The 27,238-nt window shown below is 40.7% G+C and overlaps 1 protein-coding gene across 6 annotated transcripts in view; it reads left to right on the forward strand.

The window, feature by feature from the left end:
* arhgef4 (Rho guanine nucleotide exchange factor (GEF) 4) overlaps positions 1–27,238 on the forward strand; it is a 294,049-nt gene that overhangs the window by 228,205 nt on the left and 38,606 nt on the right. For 5 of the 6 annotated variants that reach the window (XM_043701908.1, XM_043701907.1, XM_043701909.1 and 2 more), the window contains 2 exons: positions 23,066–23,245; positions 24,829–25,023. In XM_043701908.1, the coding sequence (XP_043557843.1) occupies positions 23,066–23,245; positions 24,829–25,023 (375 nt within the window). Of the gene's footprint in view, positions 1–22,696; positions 22,965–23,065; positions 23,246–24,828; positions 25,024–27,238 lie in introns of those variants that run through there. The other variant, XM_043701911.1, reaches the window with a different exon arrangement.

A 27,238-nucleotide genomic window follows, 5' to 3' on the forward strand; every position in this document is an offset into this window, starting at 1 on the left:
AACTAGAGGGCATAGGTTTAGGGTGAGAGGGGAAAGATATAAAAGAGACCTAAGGGGCAACCTTTTCATGCAGAGAGTGGTACGTGTACAGAATGAGCTGTCAGAGGATGTGGTGGAGGCTGGTACAATTGCAACATTTAAGAGGCATTTGGATGGGTATATGAATAAGGAAGGGTTTGGAGGGATATGGGCCGGGTGCTGGCAGGTGGGACAAGATTGGGTTGGGATGTCTATTCAGCATGGACGGGTTGGACCGAAAGGTCTGTTTCCATGCTGTACATCTCTATGACTCTAAATAAGATAAACATTTTGAATGTTTTTGAGACCCAGTAGCCAAAAGATGAAACTGCAGGAGATGAGTGTAAAAATGCTGTTTTATATAAATGTGGGTGTATAAATGTATTGTAAAAACTTTGTAAATGCTGTGCATTGGAATGTGGTGATCTAAGTTTGCTGAAGTTGGGTGTTGGTTGAACCTGACCATGTATCGAAGAAACCATGAAACCAGAATTAAGATGTGAAAATTGAATGTAAGCTTCAAAGACTGGAAGTTTTGATGCTTCAGATGGTTCATCATCACAGATCATGCTCAGACAGTGAGGTTTAATAGCTTGGCAGTAATTTTTTAAAAAGACATAATGTCCGAAAACTCATTTTACTATGTAAATTCTTTGATCATGTTATCACTAATTGTGTTCATACATTCTCTCCCACCTAATGTATTTTCCGATTTTCAGTTTTGCTTACATCGGGAGCGATGACATGTCACTATGTAATTATAGATTGTAGCAACTAGATGTGCAAGATTATCTTTTCTCTGCAGGTCTCACACACAATGACTGCTGGGAAGAAAAACAGTGCCAACATTTTTTTTCCTGAGTACATATAATTTCTATTGTTCAAAATGGTAGAAAAATGAAAATTTATATATTCAACAAATAATCCAAGTGAGTAAATTTATTGAGCTGTCTTAAATCTTTTACTGTCTTCAGAGATTTTATCAAAAGGCCTAAAGTGGCTCCCAGCTGCCTGGACTTGTTTAATTGTGCCCAAAACTGTAAATCTTTGAGCTGATTGCAATTGTGCAGTCTGAGCATGTTCCCTGACATAAACATTCCTATTGTTGTAAGTAGTGAATTCTCTTGACCCTAAGCCATGCTAATTTATTAGTAATTAGAGAAAAAAAGTCTAACTGTAAACCTGTTTAAATATATATGGTTGGCAGTCCTTACTTGCTCACTTCGTTGTTGGTGATCAAGGAACCTTAACAAATGAATTGTCATTTTGCAGCAATTAAAATATTGCAAACTGCTAATTGGCTAAATTTGAATGACCTTTAGGACAGAGATCTCTTGAGATTGCAATTAAAGCTTTGCTTGTTGAATATTTTTGAATTTCAATTACTAATGACTTCAATAGATGCATATCTTGTTATAAAATAAAATAAGTTATCTCATTGTTTTTCACATTTCTGAATAGTTATATGTTAGAGTTTGCACTATCCTTCTCTGGAGTTTAAATGAGCATTTGTTGATTTTGCTCTCACAGGTGATGTTGTTGAATAGAGTTTTGTTGGCTGTAGTTATCAAAATCAACCAATCATGATTCACCTTTAGCAATGTCTTTCGCAGAGTCATAGACTTATACAGCATGGAAACAAATCCTTCGGTCCAACTTGTCCACTTCGAACAGATAATACTAAAGTGATCTAGTCCCATTTGTCAGCATTTGGCCTGCATCTCTCTAAACCCTTCCTATTCATGTACCCATCCAGATGCCTTTTAAATCTTTTTTCACAATGTTAATAACAGCAAAAAGGTAAGGGTCCATTTGGTGCAGTGTTGGTGGCTCAGATTGAAGTCCCACCACTCCAGACATGTGTTATAACATGGATGAACAGATTGTTCCTTTAGATATTTCAAAACAGCAGCCCTTTGACTAGAAATCAGTGTTGCGTGACATTTCTTCAGCACATAGACAGATCCACGCAACATCTGGTTTCAGTTTTCCAATTTCCAATGTACAGTTTGCCATAAATATGACATTTTATTCAACTGTATCTGTAGCAAAGCCAGCATTTACCACCTACCCCTGGTTTGCCCTTGAGAGTCCACTGGTGAGCCACTATGCTGAACTATTGCAACCTACCAGCTGAAAGTATTCCAACAATATGTGATAGTACCAGTTTTTTGACCCAATAAAGAGATTGAAACTTAGATACGTTTCCAATTCAGGACACGTATGATTTATTGAAGTGAAACTAGCAAATCATGATGTCCCCATGCCTTGCTTCCTTTGATTTTCTTGATAGTGATATTTATTTAATTGAAAAGTGCTGTTGAAAATCCCTGGGGCGTTTCTGCAATACATCTTTTATATGGTATATTAGGTCTGTGAATGTTCAAGGTGGTAATGGGTGCCAGTCAAGTAGATCATTGTATCCCAGATAGTTGTTGAGCTTCTTGATTGTTACTGCTGCATTCAACCAAGCATGTGGAGATTATTCCAACATACTCCTGATTTGTGGACAGACTTTGATGAATTGGAAGCTGTATTACTTGCCATTGAGTTTCCATACTTTTACTTGTTCCTGTAGTTATTTATTATGTGACTGATCTAATTTAGTTAATGGTTAACCCTTGATATTGATGATGGGATTTACCTTTAGTAATGTCGTTGAATGATTCACTCTGTTTATGATGAGATCATAAGAGCGTAAAATATAGGAGCAGAATTAGGCCATTCAGCCCAGTGATTCTGCTCTGCCATTCAATCATGACTGATATGTTTCTCAAACCCATTTGCCTATCTTCTCTACAGAATATTTGATTCCCTTACTAATCAAGAACTTACCTGTGTCTGAAATGCACACAGTGATTTGGCCTCCACAACCCTCTGAAGCAATGCGTTCGACAGATTCACCATCCACTGGCTGAAGAAATTATTCTTCATGTCAGTTCTTTCGGATTGCTCCCCCCCCCTCCCCCCACTCTGAGGCAGTGCCCTTGAGGTCCTAGTGTCTCCTACTAATGGAAATATCATCTCCACGTTCACTGTCTCTGTCTCAGTGTTTTGTAAGTTTCATGAGATCCCACCCCATCCTTTTAAACTCTATTGGATACAAACACAGAAGCCTCAACCACTCCTCATATGACAAACCCAGCATTCCCAGGATCATTCTCGTAAACCTCCTGTGGAACCCCTCCAGACAGCACATTCTTCCTTTGATATGGATCCCACAACTGCTCATAATATTCAAAATATGGTCTGACCAGAGCCTTATGCAGCTTTAGCAGTACATCTCTACGCTTACACTCATGTCCTGTCAAAATGAATGCTAACGTTGTATTTGCTTTCCTAAATGGCAACTGAACCTACACATTAACCTTCAGACAATTCTGAACTAAAACTCCTAAGTGGCTTTGTGCTTCAGATTTCTGAAGCTTTTCCTCATTTAGAAAATAGTGTATGCCTCTATTCTTTTGACCAAAGTACAAAATCTCACACTTTCCAACATTGTATTCATTTGGTGCTTCTTTGTTCATTCTCCCATCTTGTCCAAGTCCTTCTGCAGTGTCCCTGATTCATCAAAACTACCTGTCCCTCCACCTATCTTTGTATCATGTGAAAAGTTAGCAACAAACTTAGCCCTCAGTTCCTTCAATCAAATTGTTAATTTATAATGTGAATAGATATAGTCCCAACATGCACCCTTGTGGATCTCTGCTAGTCACTGATTACCATCTTGAAAAAGATCTGTTTATTCCTACTCTGTGCCAGTCAGCCAATCCTCTATCCATGCCAATACCTTGCCCCTAACACCATGGACTCTGATCTTATTTAGCAGCCTCCCGTGCAGCACCTTGTGAAATACCTTCTGGAAATCAAAATAGCTTAGCTTAGCTTGCTGTTACCGCCACAAAATATTCTAACAGACCTGTAGGGTATAACTAAGAGAAAGTGAGGACTGCAGAGGCTGGAGATCAGAGTAGTAGTCCTGGAAAAGCACAGCCAGTCAAGCAGCATCCGAGGAGCTGAGGAATGGTTGTGATGAAGGGCTTATGCCCGAAATGTCGATTCTCCTGCTCCTCAGATGCTGCCTGCTGGTTATAACCTCCTCTTGATGAAACCATTCTGATGTAGCCTTAAATTTCTATTCCGTTCTATTCTGTTCTATTCTAGTACTGTTTGTTTAATTAATGATCATTTCCTGGCACTTGTATGGCATAAATGGTACTTGCCATTTATCAACCAAAGTCTGAATGTTGTCCAGGTCTTACTGCATATGGAAATAGGGATGGCTTCTTGAATTGAGAGGTCACAAGTGGAAGTGAGCATTGTGTTATCATCAGCGACCATTTTCCTTTGATCTTATGAAGATGAGAAGGTCATTGATGATTCAACTGGAGGTGGCTGGTCTATGACACTGCTGTGAGGAACTCCTGCAGCACTGACTCGAAACTGAGGTAACTGGCCTCCAACAACTACCATCATCTTCCTTTTGTGCAGATCTGATTCTAGCAAATGGAGACATTACCCTGATTTCCATTGGCTTCAATTTTGATTGGGCTCCTTGATTCAATGATTAATCAAATGCTAATTTGATGCCAAGAGCAATTATTCTCACCTCACTTCAGAAGTTCATGTCTGGGCTAACACTACAACAAGATCTGAAACTGATTGGTCGTAGCAAAACTCAATCTAAGCTCTGCTGAGGTGATTATTGCTGAATAAGTGCTATTTGATATCATTGTTGACATCTTCTATCACTTTACTGATGATTTTTGAGAAAAATAATTGGGCAGTGATTGGTTGGATTGTATTTATCCTACTTCTTTGTGGGTATCTTGGCATTTCTTAGCTTCATGGACTAAATGTCAATGTTGTATTTTTATTGGAAGATCCGCTTAGGGGAATGGCTAGCTGTGGACCGCAAGTCTTCGGTACAGCTGGAACATTACCAAGACCCATAGTCCTTCTGTGTATCCAGCGTACTCAGCCATCGCTTGCTGTCACATGGAGTGAATTAAATTAGCTGATGACTGGTTGCTGGGATGGTGAAATCTCATGAGAAAGCTGAGATAAACTATCCACCCAGCTCTTCTGGCTGAAGATAGTTTAGTCTTTTGTAACCACATGCTGAATTCTATCATCATTGAGGGTGGGAATGTTTTTGGAGCCTTCTTCTCTACTATCTTCTTTAATTGTCAGTCATAATTAACTGTATGTGGTAGCTTTACAGTAACTTTATAGGGTCAGTTGGTTGAGGAATTGTTTAGTTCTGACCCTGCTTTTGCTGTTTTGTCATGTAGACTTATATTGTAGCTTAGGCAGGTTTGCATCTCATTTTCAGATACATCCGATGATGCCTCCAGCATCCTTTCCCATAGTCTTCATTGAACCAGAGTTAATTCCCTGGCTTAAAAATAGAAATTGCTGAAGTAACTCTGCAAGTCGGGCCTCATCTGTGGATAGAAAACAGAGTTAATGTTTCAAGTCCAATGACCCTTCTTTAGACTTTAGTTCCCTTGTTTGTTGATGATAATAGAGTGAAAATATGTTGGGCCTTAAGATTATATATTGTGGTGGAATGTACTTCCACTGTAAACATCTCAGAGAAACTCGTGGTTGTCCAATTTTGAGCTGTTAGATCTGTTCTTAAATGGTCTCATTTAAGACACATTGAGTAGTATCATTTCACACAATGGAATGTAACTGTACTGGGAAAACACAACCTAAGATCCCCACCAACTGTGTGGTTGATACTCCCACTGAGAACGTCACAAACCAGAACAAAGAAGATTTTTTTCCCTCAGCACCCTTTGCAGACTCAGTCTGGCAGTTATGTCCTGCAGGATTCAATCATCTCAGTCAGTGGTTGTGTAATCAAGCCACTCTTGGTGATGGGCATTTTATTTTCCCCAACCAGAGTGCATTCTGTGCTCTCTCTATTATTTAACATGGAGTGACACTGATCTGCTCAGGGAGAAGGAAATCTACAGAGTCTGCTAGAGGGGGCAAAAGGAACTTTTAAAGTTGTTTCAGTTTTAGTAATATCATATTAATATTAATTTGTTCAGTACTTTACTATTTATACAGTTTACTCAGTGATTTATTACGTAATCCAAGATGGTGCCAGAATGTAGTGACATTATTCACTTGTTACTCTATCTAGGTAGCAGTGACAATATATTAAATAAATCTACTGAAATCTAATCAACAGAAGATTTTCTGACCATATTAGACATGTGTCATGATACGCCATTGGGTCTAGATGTTGAGGATGGCAGCGGCACATTCACTCGAGTGTATGCCACAATGCCATCACCTCTGGTGGGTCTGGCCGGTTGGTGTGACGGGGCATACCCAACAATTGAGATGGAGAGTTCTGGGATGATGCTTGAACAGTATCATTCTGTGAGTTTGACAATATGCCGGTCTATCTTTCTCCCAATGTTGGCACAAGATTGCAAGTACAAGTAATTCTGACAGTATTAAACCTGTTTGAGCAATTCAGACAAGCCATTTAACATGGCAATTTTCAATAACATTGCATGGGAAAGAGAAACGTGTTTTTGTAGTTTGGCTTTTGTTAAATCAAGTGGGTTTACAATTTGCTTCCCTTTTTTTCTCATGAAGTTTCCCTGTCATTAATGGTATGATCTTATTCATTATGGTATTTAAAACGTTGGTGAAAAGAAAACTTCTGTGAGAGTTGGTTGTTCTGAATTAAAGCCCAGATACGCCTCAGCATGTTAACAAGAACTTGTGTTTGTATGGTTCCTTCACCATAGTAAATGATCTAAGGTACTTCACAAAAGTCTAATCAGAAAATAGACCTGGCACCAAGTCCAAGAAGAAGACATTAGGAAAGGTGAGCAAATGATTGCTAAAGAGAAAGGCTTTCAATAGGAGAGAAAAATTAAGACAAGAATGAAAAGGAAAGGGAATCCAGGAGACTGGACCCCTCTGCTACAGCAAAGGAAATGGGAGCTAAATGAGAGGGCAACTTTGGAGGAACATAGAGTTTTCAAGATGGATGTAGGACTGAAAGAGATCACTGAGGTTTAAAGAAGCAATGCTATGGAGGAAACTTAACATGAGAATGTGAATTTTAAATTTGTGGCGTAGTGGATTCAGAACCAATGTAGATCAGCAAGTGTTAGGTGAACAAGGCTTAATGTAAGATAATGTATGGGAAGACATGGTTTGAAATCAAATGTTAAATTAATCTTCAGTTTTGAAAGTGATATGTTTACTAACAGCTAGTGGAGTAGCTCCGCTTCCAACAGCTTAGGCTTCTAATTTTACAATGTATTCTTGTCTGACAACTGAATTGCAAGATATTAATTTAGTAGACATGTAGTCCCCTTAAATATTATCACTTGCACTGTAGGCAATGCTGTACTGACATTCAATTTTGTCCTGCATATCAAAATAAATCCAAATTGAACATATGGTTCTATTCTGTTTAGGCTGTGAATAGACTATGTTATAACTAATAGTGATAATGCTGAATAGAATCTGTTTGCCAGTAAAATAAGTTTCTGACAGATATAATTTATTAAGAAGACTCCAAATATGATTTTGTAATTAAATGTGGGCTGTTCATACTTCAGTTATGCACTTTTCTATACTGCATATGTTTGCTCATCCCTTCAAGTTGCTATGACCTGAGATTACTGTGTAGCTTGGATGTTGATCATATTGATCACCTGATTTATCTTAGCCTCTCAGAAAACCATTATAAGTTGCCTAGACACGACATTCAATTCAGTTTATACCTACTGTGAAAATTAGAGTGAAAGACTATCTGATCCCATTAATGTGGAGGAGCCGGTGTTGGATAGGGGTGGACAAAGTTAAAAATCACACAATACCAGGTTATTTGGAAGCATTAGCTTTTAGAGCGCTGCTCCTTCATCAGTTGGTTGTGGAGCAGGACCATAAGATGCAGAATTTATAACAAAAGAATACAGTGTCATGCAACTGAAATAATATATTGAACAAAACTAGATTGTTGTTAAGTCTTTCATCCTTTAGAATGGTTGCAGGTTTTGATTCATTAATATGTAAATCCCAGAACTTCTTTTAAGTCACATTCTCGAGGTAACTTAAGGTTTTATTAAAAAAGGTGACATCTCAGCTCAGACAATGCATTAAAGGTGTGAGGTTAGAGTCTGTCTGTAACTCAATCTTGAGTTAGACTGGTTCTATTTCCAAAGTGGAATTTACAAAATATTACTTGGATTGACTGCCATTTTTTGAACAAAATAGACATATGTGTATGCGTGTACATGAGAGAGAGAATGAGTGCGTGCATATGAGTGTGAGTGCACATGAGAGAGTGTGTGTGAGTGTGATGGAGTGTAAGCATGTGAGAGGGTAAGGGGGGGTGTATGTGTGTGTGAATGAGAGAGGTCTGCATGAGTGTGTGAGTAGATTAGATTAGATTCGCTACAGTGTGGAAACGGGCCCTTCGGCCCAACAAGTCCACACCGACCCTCCAAAGAGTAACCCACCCAGACACATTTCCCTCTGACTAATGCACCTAACACTATGGGCAATTTGGCATGGCCAATTCACCTGACTTGCACATCTTTGGACTGTGGGAGGAAACCGGAGCACCCAGAGGAAACCTACGCAGACACGGAGAGAATGTGCAAACTCCACACAGACAGTTGCCCAAGGCTGGAATTGAACCCGGGACCCTCTAAGGCAGCAGTGCTAACCTCTGACCCAACATGTGTAGTGTAGTGGGGTCGCCTGTAATGTGACATCAACCCGGTTGAGGCCATCCTCATGGTTACCGAACTTGGCTATCAGCCTCTGCTCGGCTACTCTGCATTGTTGCCTATCCCGAAATCCACCTTGGAGGATGGTCATTCAAAGATTCAAGGCTGAATGTCCTGACTGCTGAAGTGTTCCCCGACTGGGAGGGAACATCCCTGTCTGGTGATTATTGCGCAGTGTCCATTCATCCGTTGTCATAGCGTCTGCATGGTCTCACCAATGTACCATGCCTTGGGGCATCCTTGTCTGCAGTGTATGAGACAGACAGTGTTGGCCAAGACACATGAGTACCTGCCATGTACACTGCTAAAAAATGCACAATCTGCAGGCAGTCAATCCAAATAATATTTTGTAAGTTCCAATTTGGAAGTAGAACCAGTCTGACTCAAGATTGGGATATAGACAGATTCTAACCTCACACCTTTAATGCATTGTCTGAGCTGAGATGTCACTTTTTTTTATAAAACCTTAAGTTATCTCGAGAACGTGACTTAGAAGTTCTGGGATTTACACATTAATGAACTGAAACCTGCAACCCATTCTAAAAGATGAAAGACTTAACAGTGATCTAGGTTTGTTTAATATATCATTTCAGTTGCTTGATACTATAATCTTTTGTTAAATATTCTGCATCTCATGGTCCTGCTCCACAATTACCTGATGAAGGACCAGCGCTCCGAAAGCTAGTGCTTCCAAATAAACCTGATGGAATATAACCTGGTAATGTGTGATTTTCAATTTGGTCCCATTAAGTTACATTGGGCTCAAGCACAGTGGAATACAAGAACACAACGTTCACTGCAATAATGAGACAAGTATTATAGGTATTTAAACTTTGGTTTTGTAAAGATGGTGAGTGAAATGATGCAGTTGCCTCAAACTCCTTTCAACCTGATAGCAGCCCTGCAAACTGGTGGAATTAGCAGAAAGTGCTGCATTCATTTGCAGGACTAAGAGAGTTGAAGGATAAGGAAGAGCTAAATCATTATCCATCTTCTGAACGGAGCTCTCAAAATTCAAATCTAATGTTGATCTTGCTTTCGTGCACCTTCATTGCAGGCATAACTTTGTATTCCTCACTCTGTTTAATCACCCCATGATCTTTGTATGTTATGACCTGCCTATACTGCACACAAAACAAAACTAGATTTAGATGGATGTGATAATAAATCAATCTCTGAGCTGCTGCGTGGAACTGAGGCACAGCAAATTAATGGAGTACTGATGTTTGTGCTGCCTTTGTACTAATCATCAGGGTCAGGCATTATTGTTGCTTCTGTGATGAGTGTCTAGGTTGGTATAAAATCATTACAAGTTGACATAACCAGTGAAGGTACAGAGAGATTAACCTTTTCAAGTATTGATGTAGTTATGAGGGGGATGTTTTTGGCTAGTGTTTATTACAGCAAATGTTTTATTCACTTGCACCTATGGGACCAGGAGTGTGCCAGTTGATCAAATATACCAGTTCATCAAGAGGTCCACATAATCAATGTAAAACTGTCAGGAAAGTGGGCCTCCAGTGCTCACTAAGGGAAAAAAAACTGTGCTGTTAACGTTACCCAAAGTGTGCTTACTGTCTTCAGACACTTCTCTGGCTCTCAGCCAATGAATTAAGCGAAACCTGATCTCAATGTTTCATCCCAGCCAATGGAATTTACTGGTAAACAAGTCCCAAATGTTTATACCAAGTCATAAACAGACACATACCAAGCTCCATATAAGGTTATAGTGATGCCAGTTTGTCCAGCAGATCAGTATGACACCTCTCTTATTTAATCAAAACAGGAAACTGTAGGTTACTGCTTACAGGGCAGGGCACAACATGTCCTGGCTGCATTTTTAACTTAGGTCAGAGTTCAAACTAGCTTAAATAAAGTTCCCAGCATGCTTTATTGGAGCTCTTAACCAGTGTCCTAGCCATTTCTACTGCTAGTGGTTAGAGTGACCATCGCACAGTCTTTGTGGAGACACAGTTATGTCTTCACATCGAGAATATTGTGTGGCATTATCACCATGTTAAATGGGATAGACGTCAAGCAGGTCCAGCAATTCAAGATTGGGCATTCATGTGGCACTATGGGCTATCAACAGCAGCAGAATTGTAATGCAGCACAATATGCAACCTCATGGTCCAGCATATCCCCATCAGAGCAGGGGATCAACCCTGGTTCAATGGAAAGTGCAGGAGGGCATGCGAGGAGAAGCACCAAGCATGCATATAAATGAGGTGTCAATCTGGTCAAGCTACCAAATAGGAATGCCTACATACCAAACAGCAAAAGCAGTAAGTGATAGACAACGCTAAATGATCTAACAAAAGATAGACCAAATCTAAGGTCTGCAATCCTGCTACATCCAATTGTGGACAATTAAACAGCTCACTGGAGGAGGAGGCTCCACAAATATCCCCATCCTTAATGATGGAAGAGCCAAGGCACATCAGTGCAAAAGGTAAGGCTGATACACACACAACAATCTTCAGCTAAACGTGTCGAGTACATGATCCAACTTGGCTTTCTCCAGTGGTCCCCAACATTACAGATACCAGTCTTCGATTGAGTTCATGTGATAATAAAAAATGTCTGGAGAAATTGGATACTGCAAAGGCTATGGGTCGTGACATCATTCTGGCAATAATACTGAAGACTTGTGCTCCAGAATTTGCTGCTTGCCTAGGCCAAGCTCTTCCACTACAGTTACAATATTGGCATCTACTTGGTAATGTGGAAATTTGTCCAGGTATGTCCTTTATCCAAAAAGCAGGACAAATTTAACCAGGCCAATTACCACTCCAGTCAACTCTCAATGATCAGTAAAGTGATGGAAGGTTTCATCAATAGTGCTATCAAGCAACACCTGCTCAGCAATAACCTGCTCAGTGATGCCCAGTTGGATTCTGCCAGGGCCACTAAGCTCCTGACCTCATTACAGCCTTAGACAAAACAGCTGAATTCCAGAGATGAGGTGAAAGTGTCAGCTTTTGACATCAAAACTGCATTTATCTGAGTGTAGCAACAGGGAGCTCTCGCAAAGCTGGAATCAATAAATGTCAAGGAGAAAACTGTCCATTGGTTGGAGTCATACCTGGCACGCTGGAAAATTATTGTGATTGTTGGAGGTCAGACCAGCCATCTCTGCAAGAGTTCCTTAGTGTAGTTTCTGAGGCTCAAACATCTTCAGTTACTTCATCAATGATCTTCCCTCCATCATAAGGTCAGAAGTAGGGATGCATACCCATGATTTCGCAATGTTCAGCACCATTTTTGACTCCTCAGGTACTGAAGCAGTCCATGTTCAATTGCAGCAAGATTTGGACAATATTCAGGCTTGGGCTGCGATGCGGCAAGTAACATTTGCACCACACAAATGCCAGGCAATGACCAACTCCAATAAGAGAGAATCTAACCTTCACCCCTTGACATTCAATGATGTGATCATTATGGAATTTCCCCCCTGCCCCCCCCCCTCCACTATCAACTTTACCATGGAAATCACGATTGACCAGAAACTCAACTGGATTAGTGGTGCTAGAAAAGTACAGCAGTTCAGGCAGCATCCAAGGAACAGTAAAATCGACGTTTCGGGCAAAAGCCTAAAGGGATTTTGCCCAAAACGTCGATTTTACTGCTCATCGATGCTGCCTGAACTGCTGTGCTTTTCCAGCACTACTAATCCAGAATCTGGTTTCCAGCATCTGCAGTCATTGTTTTTACCCAGAAACTCAACTGGACTTGCCACATAAACACAGTAGCTACCAGAGCAGATCAGAGGCCAGGAAAACTGTGGTGAGTAACTCACTTTCTGACTCCCCAAAGCCTGTCTGTAATTTGCAAGGCAAAAGTCAGGAGTGCGATAGAATATTCCCCACTGGCCTCAATGCAGCCCCAACAATGCTCAAGAAGCTTGACACCATCCAGGTCAAAGCAGGCTGTATAACTGGCACTACATCCACAAATATCCATTCCCTCCACCACTGATGTTCGGTAGCACCAGTCTACTATATACAAGATGAACTGCAGAAATTCACCAAAGCTCCTAAGGTAACACCTTCCAAATCCATTTCACTTTAGTCTATACCCTGAAGAATCTGTACCTCAGTATCTGATACTTACGATGGTGCTGTAAGTGGCAATTTGTGAAGTTTTCGTTGCATTCATTTGAGTACATGGTGATAATAAAGCTAATCCAATTCAGTCTAGAAGGACAATGGAACACTACTGCCTGCAAGTTCCCCTCAAGTTGCTCACATCCTGACTTGGAAACATATCACTGTCCCTTCACCGTCGCTGGGTCAAAATCCTGGAATTCTTTCTCTAACAGCATTGTGGGTCAACCTACAGCATGTGGCCTGCAATGGTTCAAGAAGGCCGCTCACCACCACCACCTCAAGGGCCATAAATGCTGGCCAGCTAGCGACAGCCATGTCCCATGAGTGAATTAAAATGTTTGCAAATTCCAACTGAAGTGCTCAATGTCCACTTCCCTTTCTGGATCCTATATGGGCACATATTATAAATAATTTCAAACTGATTAATGCCTTTCTATCATCTCTGTACTTGCAAATTACCATTCCATTCCTCCCAAACTGCTTAAAGATGTCATCATTTTGCAAAGCCATGCTTACTTCACCAACAACTCAATTCTTAAATCTTTCCAGTCCCATTCCCAGCTCTGTTCAAGTGACATAGGTTATCCTGACTGCAGCCACGACCCATCTCTGACCTCCCCCTCCAGATCCTCTACAGCATTTAACATGCTCAACCACAATACCTCTACTCTCCTGCCAGCTTGGTGAGACTGACCTGAATTGGTTCCATTCTTACCTATCTGAAGTCAGCTGAGGATCTCTAGAGATGCCTTCTCTTCCATTCCCAATATTATTCCTGGAATTCCTTTAATCTCTATCCTTAACTTTCCTCTCTTCTTCATCTAACTCTTGTCCTGTTGTGAAATCATCCAGAACCATGGACTTATCTTTCAAAGAGGAATCCTTGTCCTAATCAGGACCTGGCTCTGTGCTATCAGGCTGCCTGCAGGCTCCAATTCTGGATAATCTGCAATTTCCTACTATTTGTCCTTAGAAATACAGCAGCCATTGCCTCCAGTCCCTCCCACTAATGCCTCCTTGCCACCAAATTTAACCTTCTACATAGCCTTGATTTCAGATGAGAGCAATGACTGGATCATCACATTTAACACCAAGCTGATCTTCCTTCCTTAGCATCACAAAACCGGCTGCTTCTACCTCCAGAATACTGCCCAGTCCACCTCACTCGCAAATGCCTCAAAGTTTCCTACATGCCTTTGTCATCGCCAATCGCAAACTGTTGTTCAGTACACCCCTCCTCCATGCATGATACATTTAGTCGGATTCTGATTCTTGAATCCTAGTCTGCACAATGTTCCATTCATCTATCAGCCCAATGCTCCTTGACCAAATTGGGTAGCTCCTTGTCCCTCAATATTTCCAATCTAAAAACTCATCCTTGTACTTAATAACCCAAAATATATTATTCAATTGAATATTGCGAAGCAGTTTCCTCCTGAATTTGTATTGTTTTAAACAGATTCAAGGTGTCCAGAAAATAAGGTAGAAAGATGAAATACAGATTTTAGAATATATTGGACTGAAGATGAAGATCAATACTGCTTTGTAGAATAACCATCTACACACAACTTATGCCTGACACAGAAGAATTGATATTGCTTTAAACTGTAAATGATATATTTTCTTGAATGTTTTCTGAACATTGCCCATATTTAATCCAAAGGTATATAATTTAGAAACTTCTTTCTGCAGCACTATCATACTTGCATTCTTGACAAATTTGCCCTTATATGCTAATTAAGATCAGCAAATATTTAGTCCTCTTCAATAAGAGCAATCAACAAAAATAAACCAGATGTATTGTGCATATTGCACAGCCTCCAAAAATGCACTAAAGCCAATTTTACACGCAGCAAGCTTCCACAAACAGTAATATGATAATAACCAGGCAATCAGCTTTTGGTAGTGTTAGGCAAAAGTGAGGACTGCAGATGCTGGAAACCAGAGTCTAGATTAGAGTGGTGCTGGAAAAGCACAGCAGGTCAGGCAGCATCCGAGGAGCAGGAAAATCGACATTTGGGGCGGGGGGGTGGAAGGGAAATGAGGAAACTGGTGAAGTCCACATTGATGCCCTGGGGTTGCAGTGTTCCAAGGCAGAAGGTGAGGCGTTCTTTCTCCAGGCGTCGGGTGGTGAGGGAGTAGCGGTGGAGGAGGCCCAGTACATGTCCTCGGCAGACTGGGAGGGGGAGTTGAAATGTTGGGCCACGGGGCAATGGAGTTGATTGATTGGTGCAGATGTCCTAGAGATGTTCCCTAAAGCGCTCTGAGAGAAGGCGTCCGGTCTCCCCAATGTAAACAAGACCTCATCGGGAGCAATGGTTATAATAAATGACATTGGTGGATGTGCAGGTGAAACTTTGATGGATGTGGAAGGCTCCTTTGGGGCCTTGGATGGAGGTGAGGGAGGAGGTGTGGGGGCAGGTTTTGCAATTCCTGCGGTGGCGGGGGAAGGTGCCAGGACGGGAGGGTGGGTTGTTGGCGGGCGTGGACCTGACCAGGGAGATTTGAGGAGCTAATCTTTTCATGCAGAGGGTGGTGTATGTTTGGAATGAGCTGCCAGAGGAAGTGGTAGTGGCTGGTACAATTACAACATTTAAAAGGCATCTGGGTATGTGAATAGAAAGGTTTTAGAAGGATATGGGCCAAATGGTACTATATTCATTTAGGATATCTGGTTGGATGCGTTGGACTGAAGGGTCTGTTTCCATGCTGTTGATCTTTGCGGAAATCGGATAGGGGTGGGGAGGGAAATATATCCCTGGTGGTGGGGTCTGTTTGGAGGTGGCGGAAATGTCAGTGGATGATGCGGTTTATGGGAAGGTTGGTGAGGTGGAAAGTGAGGACCGGAGGGTTCCTGTCCTTGTTGTGGTTGGAGGGGTGGGGCCTGAGGGTGGGGGCGTGGGATCTGCATGAGATACGTTGGAGGGCATATTCAGCCACATGGGAAGGGAAATTGCGGTCTTAAAAGAAGGAGATCATTTGGTGTGTTCTGTGGTGGGACTGGTCCTCATGGGAGCCGATACGGCGGAAGTGGAGGAATTGGGAATACGGGATAGCATTTTTGCAGGAGATAGGCTGAGAAGTGGTGTAATCCAGGTAGCTGTGGGAGTCCTGGGTTTGTAAAAAAATGTCAGTGTCAAATCGGTCATCATTGATGGAGATGGGGAGGTCCAGGAAGTGGAGGGAAGTATCAGAGATGGTCCAGGTGAATTTAAGGTCGGGATGGAATGTGTTGGTGAAGTTGATGAACTGCTCAACCTCCTCGTGGGAGCACGAAGTGGCGCCAATGCAGTCATCAATGTAGCGGAGGAAGAGGTGGAGAGCGGTGCCGGTGTAACTACAGAAGATGGACTGTTCTACGTAGCCAACAAAGAGACAAGCATAGCTGGGCCCCATGCTTCATCTGGAGGAAGTGGGAGGATTTGAAGTTAAGGGTATTGGCTGATGGCTGAATTTTTGCCAAACTACCAATGTGATAAAATCCTTTGCATTGACGTGAAAGGATAGATGGGGCCTAAATTTTAACATCCCGTCCAAAAGATAGTACCTCAGCTAGTGCAGTACTCCCTTAGTATCGCATGGGATTGTACTAAAACGTCTCAAACAGGACTTGAACCCTAATGCAATAGTTATGAAATATTTAAGAATATGTGAATCGGATTCCATTTAGTATAATTTTGAAGGAGTTATAGCCAGAAAAGTTTTGAGTAGTTTGTTTCTTTTTGATGCCCTTTCAAGCAATAACCTTTCCTTTTTTGAACCAATGCCATCCACTTAATTTCTGACTATGCTAAATGATTTTATTGTGAAAAAATGTCAACGCATTGTCACTACATGAATAGATTCTCTGTTTGTAATCCTCTGTGACCAGCAGGGACATTGCTAGTGAACATATTTTCCACTGCATTTTTACCCTCTTTAAATTGTGCCTCTACAATAAAAAGCAAATCCCACAGAATGCAATTAGAACAAAGTGCAAATGATGACGCATCTTATACCAACCCATGCTGAAGAAAACAGCTACCCTATATTTATGTTGTTTTGGATATTCTGAACAGATGAAAATTAGTAAGAATCTCTTTTTCTTAATTTCTAATTTCAAGCTGCTCAAACTTGTAAGCATATTGCAGGATCAGTCTTTTAACTTTGCTTTGCAGCTCTAATGAGTTTATGGTCCCTCTGCACGTGAATTGCTGAACAATGCATTTTTTCCCTAATTCTGTATCTTGGTGGCACGTTGTTGTTTTTATGAATAATCTGTACTTGCAGCGGTCAAGTCTGTCGGAAAACTGGCAGTGGACAGGTTGAAGAGCTCATAATCCTTTACCTACTGAAAATGAGGGTCTCTCCGTGGATCATTCATTGGCAAAGGGCTCAGAATTTGAGGTGAAATCTGTGTATATCAGGTTTCAAAAGTGTTAATGGTAACATGACTGGGTTTTGAATGCTTACTTCTCTCAACCTCTTTTCTTGAAGCATATCCCAATTCCCTAGTCATGCCCTGATAAATCTAGTGAAACACTTGCACTGTGATATGCACTGGAATAGGTGCTGGGACTAGCGTGTGGGATCTTGGCGCAACCACAAGTATAAGACGATGATGATGGACTGATTTGGTTTCACATCATCACCTTGCTTTCTGGTTCACAGCTGCTCTACAGGTGAAAACATGAGACATTCACAATGGATTCCTTGAGCACCTTTCTCAAAAAAATACTTCATAGTGAATTAATCAATTTTGAAGCTTAATGAGTATTAGGTTGGTAAACGTTAGCTAATCTACGTACAGCAATGTTCCACAAACAGCAAGGATGAAGAGCAATTAAGATGCTACTGTTGGGTTTGAAGGCTAAATGTTGACATTGGCTCTAGGAGAATCCTGCAACACTTTGAACAGTGCTGTAAAATTGTTAATGCCCACTCAGATATGATCTTGGTTTGACATCTTATCATGTGTTCATATGTAAATACCATTCACAGAATTCAGGAGTTACTATACGACAAACCTGCCTTCTGGCATTTGCCGAGTGCCAGTGACACTTGATGTGTCTATGTGGGTCAAACCTCCAAAGCCAGCTCATGTTGGGCTCTAGGCCTTTGGCTCTCAACAATAAGAAAATAAGATGGTATCAGTCCTCTCTTCCTTGTCTCCTGACAGCAAGGCGGACATAGTCTAGGCTGTCAGACTGGCTTTCCTCATGCTCTAATACACAGCTCAACAGCAGTTTTGCTGTTACCTATCCTTGATGTGCTGGTGATATGTCAGGGACGTAATTGCCTTGAAACTTTATTTCCCCTTTTTTTTGTTTGCTATATGGGAGAAATAGCTCACAATGAAAACAACAAAAACAAAGGCTTTGTTCCCTCTGGAAAAGATTTCATAGCTTCCCTTAAATGGATATCAGCAACAAATCCTGGGGCTTTAATTGTATCATTTAAAAAATCTAAAATAAAATCACATGAACAATGGAAGGTAGCCTTCCTTCATTCCATAAAATACTGTTTTGGGTTGGGATATATTTTCACAGGTTCAGTCTCCCTCAGGGATTCGTGAAACCATCCTTACTGACTTGGGGGTGGGTGAAGAGTGATGGTGGATTACAGTGAGGGAAGGTGGGAAGTGAGGTTGATCTGTGCTCAACTGAAGACCGAGGTCATACATTTTCATGCACGGCAAACAAGAACATGGCTTATTTTCACAAACTTCCCCTAATAGAGGCTATCATCAGTGGTGCCACATCTACTTCTAAACCAAGTAGAATAGAGTAATTAAGCTCAAATTGTTACTGAATCTTGGACTCTCTAGGTCTGTGTGACTTACTAACCTAACCATTACAAGAGCTGAAAATGTGTTGCTGGAAAAGCGCAGCAGGTCAGTCAGCATCCAAGGAGCAGGAGAATCGACGTTTCGGGCATGAGCCCTTCGGGCATGAGTCGATTTTCCTGCTCCTTGAATGCTGACTGACCTTCTGCGCTTTTCCAGCAACACATTTTCAGCTCTGATCTCCAGCATCTGCAGTCCTCACTTTCTCCTAACCAATACAAGACCCCACAGTAAGCTTCTTTTTCTTAGTCTTTGTACTCAAGTCACGTATTGCTGATTCCTGCAAGTGTTACTCCCCATGGCTCCTGCTTTGGTTTGATTCAACCTGCTCATTTCACGACATTGTTTCAAGTTGTTTAAAAGAAGCAGCTTGAAGTACATATTCCAAATATCACCATAGTACCTGGTTGCTATGGTAATGTATGCACTTGCTACCAGTTCCCAGAAATGTAAGAGCATAACAATGAAATCTGATTTGACCATTTTCAAAGTTCAAATTAGGCACTTCACAAATTTCCAGACTTACCACTGAATCCAACACTTTCTGATCCTAACCATTGTCTGAATAGCTGGTATGGAAAATTATTCTGCCGTCGTTATTTGCAACTCCATTGCATCCTTTTTTCTTTGCTGCACTTGATCAGTTATGATTTCCTTTTGTTTTTTACCAAGTTCCCCAGTGATATTTAATCTCTCCTGCCTCCACCTTACGATCTTTCCTTTCGTTCTTTACATCCTACCCCCTATCTGTGCCTCCATGTTTGCTTAAAACCTGATCCACCTCTTACATCTTCCAGCTCTGATCTGAAATATTACCGCTGGGGTTTTCACAGTTTCATGACTGTTCTGTGCCTGAGCCAAACTGGTGCCAGAATGTAGGCCCTGTCCTCATTCCTGACAGATCCTGTCTTTACTGGAGGAGAAAGGGGACAGGAATTAATTCACACATATGGGATACCCAAAGCCAGGAATACCAAAGTGATGCTTTGCTGAGTTCAAATAGACCTCATTTTTATGTGAGCAAGGCCTGCTTCTCAGAGAATTATTCTTGAGAGTAGGCGGGAATGTTCATAAAGGGTGGATGAGATCGGTGGAACTATCAGGCTGTTGATTTCTTTAAATCCTCTGTTCTTTACATCTTGAGAAAATAACAGTCTGCCTTGAATCTCAGCTGAAAATATTTGGTGCTTGGATGTTAGACATGTATGTGTTGAAATAATCTTAGGAGCTATCACTACAGTATTATTACTGTTAGACTTCTTGCACTACCTGTGATTATCACATGGAATTGGCGGTGGGGGGAGAAGGGAAGGAAGAGGATGTTCTGTAAATTTACAGTTTGATTGATAACGCCACGAGATAATTAATGGATTATCTGTCTTTGATATGGGGTTATATATAAAAATTTAGAAATTTTTGTTTTTGATGTAAATGCTTAAAAAGATGTATTGAATGGGTTTTCAACAATGGGCAATTCAAACCTGGCATGTTTATTTGATATGATAAAGTCTGCAATAAATGTTTAGAACTTTATATTGTTCATCTCAGCATAACTCCTGAGATACTGGATGAGATGCCAGAAGTTGTAAGTGCAAAGGATAGTGGATGGGGAGATATGAGTTAAAATAGATTGCTTACAATAGGTTAGTATTGGGGCTATTGGGGTGGGTAGAATTTGAATAGGTTGACATGGATGGTATGAGATTCCATGGTTTGTGAGCAGAGGACCACAGGTTGGCAGAAAGAAATGAAAGGCATTGGATGGTAGGGGCATTAATTAACATGAATGGGGAATGTGTGCTGAGGTTGAGGAGTGAGTACAAAAGGATTTAACCACTTTCCCCCATTGCTATTTGAGAGAAAATCTAGCCATTTAAGGATTTGTTTCTCCCAAGATGGTTTTGCTAAGTAGAGATGTTTCCAACACTGAGCACAGACCTTAGGAGTGAAAATCCAGGCCTTGTTTCACTCCCAATAGGTGCTGGCTGACTATTGAATGTTTAGAGCGTTATCTTTATTTCTTTCAGATTTCTAACATCCAGAGCATTTTCCTTTTGTGTTGTGTACATGTAGGCCAAGCACTACTGAAAGATCAGTAGAAAGGATTTCATATTCATGCACTGAATAATATTGTAAAGGATGTTTCAGAATAATTTAACCTGACGCATTGTGTTTCTACATGACTCATCAAATGTCACCAAGCGGGTCTTCTAGAGGAATAGATTATCTCACAGCAAGTCTCATAAAGTGATCCCATACATCATTTGCAGTTCAGTTATTAAAACTTTGTAAAGCCTTAGTGACTAAATATTCTTCACTAATACTTCTTTTCTGAGGGGCTTCCCTTCTCTTAGAATTTTGCAGGAGTAAACTACACTAATACCATCAGCAATAACAATTTGTATTTGTAGGGTGTCACAAAAATGATGCTGCATACTGCAGTCTGCCTTCTACATGTTTCATTTGGCCATTATAATAATTAGGAGAAAGTGAGGTCTGCAGATGCTGGAGATCAGAGATGGAAATGTGTTGCTGGAAAAGCGCAGCAGGTCAGGCAGCATCTAGGGAACAGGAGAATCGACGTTTCGGGCATTAGCCCTTCTTCATTATAATAATTAGAAAGGAGATGTGGGAGTGGGGATATTGAGATTGGCGAGATGTCTGTTGTGTGGATCAGATTCATTCAACATGGGATTTGATCTCTATTCCAGCTGAGATTGATTTGGGGCCTGCCTCATCACTTTACCGATAATAAAAATGGAGGTGTTTTACTTACTGTGGCTCAGTGTAAAATCGCCAGGGACCAGCTGATAGACAGAGAAGCCAAACAAGTTAGCAGGCAGAGTGCCTGCTCCCTCATTCCATATGATCATGGCTGGTTTGATTGTGGACTCATTTCCACATTTGTGCAACCACCAATATTCAGGGCTGTCTTGTTAGTGAAGAATCTATCTACCTCAGCCCTCAATTTTTTGATAATGATTACGGTCTCCTCCACCACCGCAGGAGATTTCAAGCTACTGACACATAAACATGTTTACTGATATTTTACTTTTAAAGCTTTATTCCTTTTCAAATAGCGCATCATTCATTATCACCTCTTCTATCAACAAAACCAATTATTTTCATGAGACAATTAAGCATCAAAGCAAGTTTTTATTTGTCCAAAATATCTTTGATGTACACTATCTTAGATACTCAGTGTAAAAGCACATTTGTCACTCAAACAATTGAAATTGATATATATATTTCCAGTTTTTATTTAACTTTTGACAATGTACAATCCACATTTATCTCTTCTCTGGATAATAATAGACAGGTTATCAGCATGTAACAATTAACAGTCTGGAACTGAGATTTTCTTCTCACTGTTCAATTTTCTGTATACATGGATGGACTAATTAAGTTTCCGCATTCTGAAGTTGCATCATATTCTGCTATTCCAAGTACCCAACAGAGTTAGATGCACAGCAGATTAACCATTAGTCAAGGGAGTGCTGAAAGTGCTGGGCATTGCGGTAGTCTTAACCTCATTGAAAGTCATTGGGATAAGTTTGGTGGTGTGTCAATCTTCCCATCTCAAGCCAGTTCATTCTCCAACCACAATAATTTTTTTCCATACTGAAAGTATGCATAAAGTATTAAAAAAACTCTAGTAGCAGCTTGTTGCTACTGCCATCAACAGGCGGAAAGTAGGCCCATGATAGACAGAACAGCATTACTAGTCACGATTTTATTCAAAATATATATATTCTTCTTGATTGAGATAGTTAATGCATTTGAGGAAAAAAAAATGCATAAAATGTCTTGGATTTTAATCTGTCATTGTTATTTGTATGCTGAAGGGTTCTGTTTTGGAATTTAAATAAGAAAATAGTTTGGTGTTATGTAATCCTTTTTTTACAATTATACAGTGCCTTTTTCTCTCTTGGTTACCTAGCATTAAGAGCCCACGCGCATTACCCGTCACTGCCTGTTCAGCCTCAGTTACCTAGCAGCATTTATTTCACTCCTTTACTGTTGAGCTTCTCAGAAAGCTTGTCGTACTTAGATCTATGGAGCAAACTAGTTAAAAGTGATATCTGATCCCGGAGTGCATACTGCACTGCTCACGGCAGGTATATGCCACCTTGTAGCACCGTCTTTGAAATGGATAACATGGCAGCTGACCGAAAAACCTGCCGCAGACCAGCCCAGTGTTTCAATTCAATCTGAAAAGTTGGATTCAGGGTGCCAGTGAGCTAATATAATTTATTTCATGTTTTATGATGCAAGTTGAAATTTTTATACTGCATTGTACAGGTAACTCACGTAAGATTTTATTTGATCTCTTGCAGCTCATCAGCGATGGCAGTGTGGTGTATGCAGAGGCTCTCTGGGACCATGTCACTATGGATGTCCAGGAGCTGGGCTTCAAGGCTGGTGATGTCATTGAAGTAGTGGATGCTACCAACAAAGAGTGGTGGTGGGGCAGGATCGCGGACAGTGAAGGCTGGTTCCCTGCCAGCTTTGTACGGGTAAGGACCATTGCATGTAGGGAGGAAGATTGATAAAATTGGAGTGGGTGGAAGGACAACTAAGACATTGAATTGAACAGTTGTCATATGACAGAGACTGAGGAAGGAGCACTAGCAGCTTATAGCTACCATCAGGTCTGCAATCTGAAGCACTACCTCAGTTTGCATTCAGTAGTCCACCATTTAATTCTGATTTCTTGTCTGTATGGTTTGCATGGTGCAGATCAAATGGCAATAAATAAAATCCTAAGATAAAAGATATTATAGAACCACAGTACAAAAATAGTCATTTCAAAAAATCAATTGCTGGAAATTAAGTATCTTTTTTTGAGTATGCAGATATTTGGTATAAACCCAGAGAGTTAAATCCACTGATCCTGCAGTCTTGGCAGTGAGCATGAATCTACATTTTGTTATTGCTGCACTTTCCAAATCAAATGGCGTTCCTATAGAGGGTTGCAAGTTCAACCAAATTACCCCTTAATGCCACTTATTGAAATGGTTCAAAATGTCCGATGGATTTTGGTCTTATTTACTACCTAACCTTAACATGCAAGTTTTCAATGAGTGACCTTCAACGGTATATTGTGTAACTTCTGATGTTGAATGAGACCAACTGGGGCAATTGTGTTTCCCTAAAATTTCCCTACATTCCTACATGCTACAAAACAACAGGAGTAAATTAATGTTGCTTTTTATATGCTTTTAAAAACATTGGCTGTGGCGAGCAGACATTTTGTTTGATATTGTACTCGATACAAGAGTATGAAACTACATGTTTTGTTTAATGGCCACTACAATCGACACTGATTAAGCCAAATGTTATTATATGTTGAAAAGAAAATTGAATTGTCCTGTGGATTGAGTTTAAAACATTTCAATAAAATTGTATAGGAGTTGTTTTTATTAATGACTTCAATGGAAATTTAGCAATGTCTAATTAAGATTTGAGCTGCATTAGCTTCCCTGATGTCTCAGTGTGATGCAACATGCAAACTGCTTAGCACAAACACAGGAAAATCCCAAATGTCCTGATTGGGAACTCATGGACAGTATTGAAGAACTACCCTAAAATACAGCTTTGATGATGGTTTACAGTGAAGATGACTGGCAGACCACTCTCTCCTTCAGGTTGTCAATAATGGTCATTGTTTAAGAATAGAATTAGAACTTTAATTTACAGAAGGGATCGATTGAAATAAAGGTGCTTTATCAATATTTCAAAACATAGAGACTGACCTAAAGAAATTGGTATTGAAGGAAATATCAAAGAGGGATGACTTAAAATGGATAAATCTTCATCGTCTTAACAAGGCAATTCCAGCAACAAACCTAGTTGACAGAAATCACACACAGAAAAGTGGAGTGAAGGGAAAATGAGTGATCAGTAGAAACTTGACAGATTCAAAAATGACAGAAAAAAGAAGTAATGGAAGCATTGGAATGAATTTGTTTCGGGCCATTATCGTAAATCATGACTGCACAAACATCCCGGATCTCGTTATGATGATAGTTCCAGTTGGAAAGAAAATAAATTATGTACACATTTGGTTTTGTTTCATTTTCTTCTTTTACTTCTAAAGTTGTGGGTCAACCAGGATGAGCCCATGGAAGAATACCCAGTCAGGGTCGAGGACGGAAAACCTGAAGATGCCAACAGTGCCAACCGTCGACTGGCCACAGGCCAATCAAAGAAAGACCAGATGCGAACCAATGTTATCAGTGAGATTATGAGCACTGAGAATGATTATATCAAACATTTAAAGGATATCTGTGAGGTAAGGTTAGGAATAGCACATTTAAAAATTGCTATTCATTTGCGGCTTTTAGAGAGGATGATTTCAGGCCAAGTATCAGTCCTTCTATATTTCTCGTTATGTCGTAGAAATATATTGTTGGAAATGTGGAAACATTGCTTCATGGATTTTCAGGGTCTACTTTCTAAACACAAAATTACATGTATTTGGTGTCAACCTGCAGCAAGTCTGAAACTTTATTGTCTACCACAGAAAGCTCTTGGGGTCAGTTTGTTAGATACACACAGAAGGGACCGAATGTGGCCCTTGCAGCTAAAGGGATCAAGAGGTGGGGAGAGAACGTAGGAGAGAAAGGGAGTGGGATACTGAAATTGCATGATCAGCCATGATTATATAGAATGGTGGTGCAGGCTCAAATGGCCAAATGGCCTACTCCTACACTTACTTTCTATGTATCTATGTTTCTATTCTAAGTAATGGGCAGGTTGGGAAATGCAAATGTTTACCTCAGTGAGCAAATGCTGATTCTATACAGTTGAAGGCTGTGGACTGCTGTTCAGGGCATTGACCAATCTTTGCAAATCCTGACGTGGGTGACATTAATATGAATATTACCTAAAAGAGGAGGAAATTCTTACTCCTTGCACCAACCTCATTTAATCTGGAATGACATCAGTGGTGCTGAGAAAAGTTAAGGAAGAGGTATGGATTTCTTGTGAATCTCCTCAGGCGCAGTGTCACTGCTGTACTAAATATATCGGAAACTGATTAAAAAAAGGTTCTCAACTTTGTTGACACCCATCTTCAGAAGCTGGACATTTAGCCACGAAGAGAATTTAATTAAGAATGTTTCATTCAGAGCTAAGATTAATTTGATTTCAATTGCAGTAAACTCCAAGTTCATATCCTGTCTCGATACTTCATTTCTCTTCCTAGTTTGTGTACCTTTGCTATTTCAAGTTAATCCACAAGATGATCGTGTTCTTGCTTGTCTGTTTTTTTGTAATGTGGTCCTTTCTCTCCTGAAAGTTTCTCTGCAGCATGGCCCCAAGGGGTCTAGTTAACTCTGATAGTCACCCAACTGCCAGTGACTGATTTTGACAGCTGGCAAATATTGGCTGTTCAACTATAGAGGCATTGCAGTTAAGCCTGAGTTTTCCCTCAGCTCACATAATCACAAGTGTTTGGCTAGTTCCAAATTCCCAGGTAGTCCACCTAGCACTGCTTTGGCTGAGATTTGTTAGCAAAATACAGATGAAGAATCAGACTCTGGATCTTCCTGACCAGCTCATTCCTTGAACGTATAGACATTTTGGGCAGAACTTTCCTCTTCCAAAGAGCGAGTAAGGGTGGGCTGGCTGTGGAGGTGGTCAGTGGATCAGTGGAAAGGATATATAATCAAGTGCACCAAAACTGGAAGATACTCAGCCCATTCCCGCCACCTCAGAAATCAGGTTCTCAGTGTGGGAAGACTCAGATTTGGTCAAATTTTCAACCAACCACGAATTAATGCCCTGAAGTTGTAACTTAGTGTCAGTGCCTCATCTTTCCTGGCACACCGTTACTTCAGCTCCAGGCAGGATGAGAAAATGCCAGTTGACTGGTAACCCAGTGCAGGCGGGCTACTAGCTTGGGTGGAATGATGGGTTCTCTTGATCTGCAATAGTTGATATAATTTGAAGCAATTAGACCAAGGTCAGGCATATGACACGCGTGAACCACCCTTTGCCCTTGCCTCTGACCATCTGCCCATTCTGTCCCCATGATACCAACCCCAGAAACCCCATCAGTGCGTACATTTTTCCGACTTCTGATCCTCCATCTGTGGGTCCAAGGGGGCGGTGTCTGGGCAGCATTGGTGATGCGACTGAGATGTCAGCCTCTGATTGGCCAGCAGCCCCAGATGGGCTGGATCTCTGGTCCGGTTTTGCAATTCTGGCAAAAAGCTTGACAGCAGCCAATCAGCTTCCTTATTGCTGTTTGATTGGATATGCTTTCAGAACAAGCTAGGCCGCAAGTTTCTCAAAACAAAAATATCCTGCTTCCACACATGGTCCATGAATGGCAAGATTCCTCCAATTTTTGGGGGAGGACCAACTACACAACATTAGAATAATTTGCTTCCTCCTTTAAGTGCTCTGCCATGCACTGATCCTAAACTAGAGACAGGGGATACATCTGACCTCGGTTCTCTGGTCATGTGGAAGATTTGTCCATATGATCTGGTATTTAAATT

The sequence above is a fragment of the Chiloscyllium plagiosum genome, chromosome 13 (assembly GCF_004010195.1).
Source record: "Chiloscyllium plagiosum isolate BGI_BamShark_2017 chromosome 13, ASM401019v2, whole genome shotgun sequence".
In the NCBI taxonomy this organism is placed as follows: Eukaryota; Metazoa; Chordata; class Chondrichthyes; order Orectolobiformes; family Hemiscylliidae; genus Chiloscyllium; species Chiloscyllium plagiosum.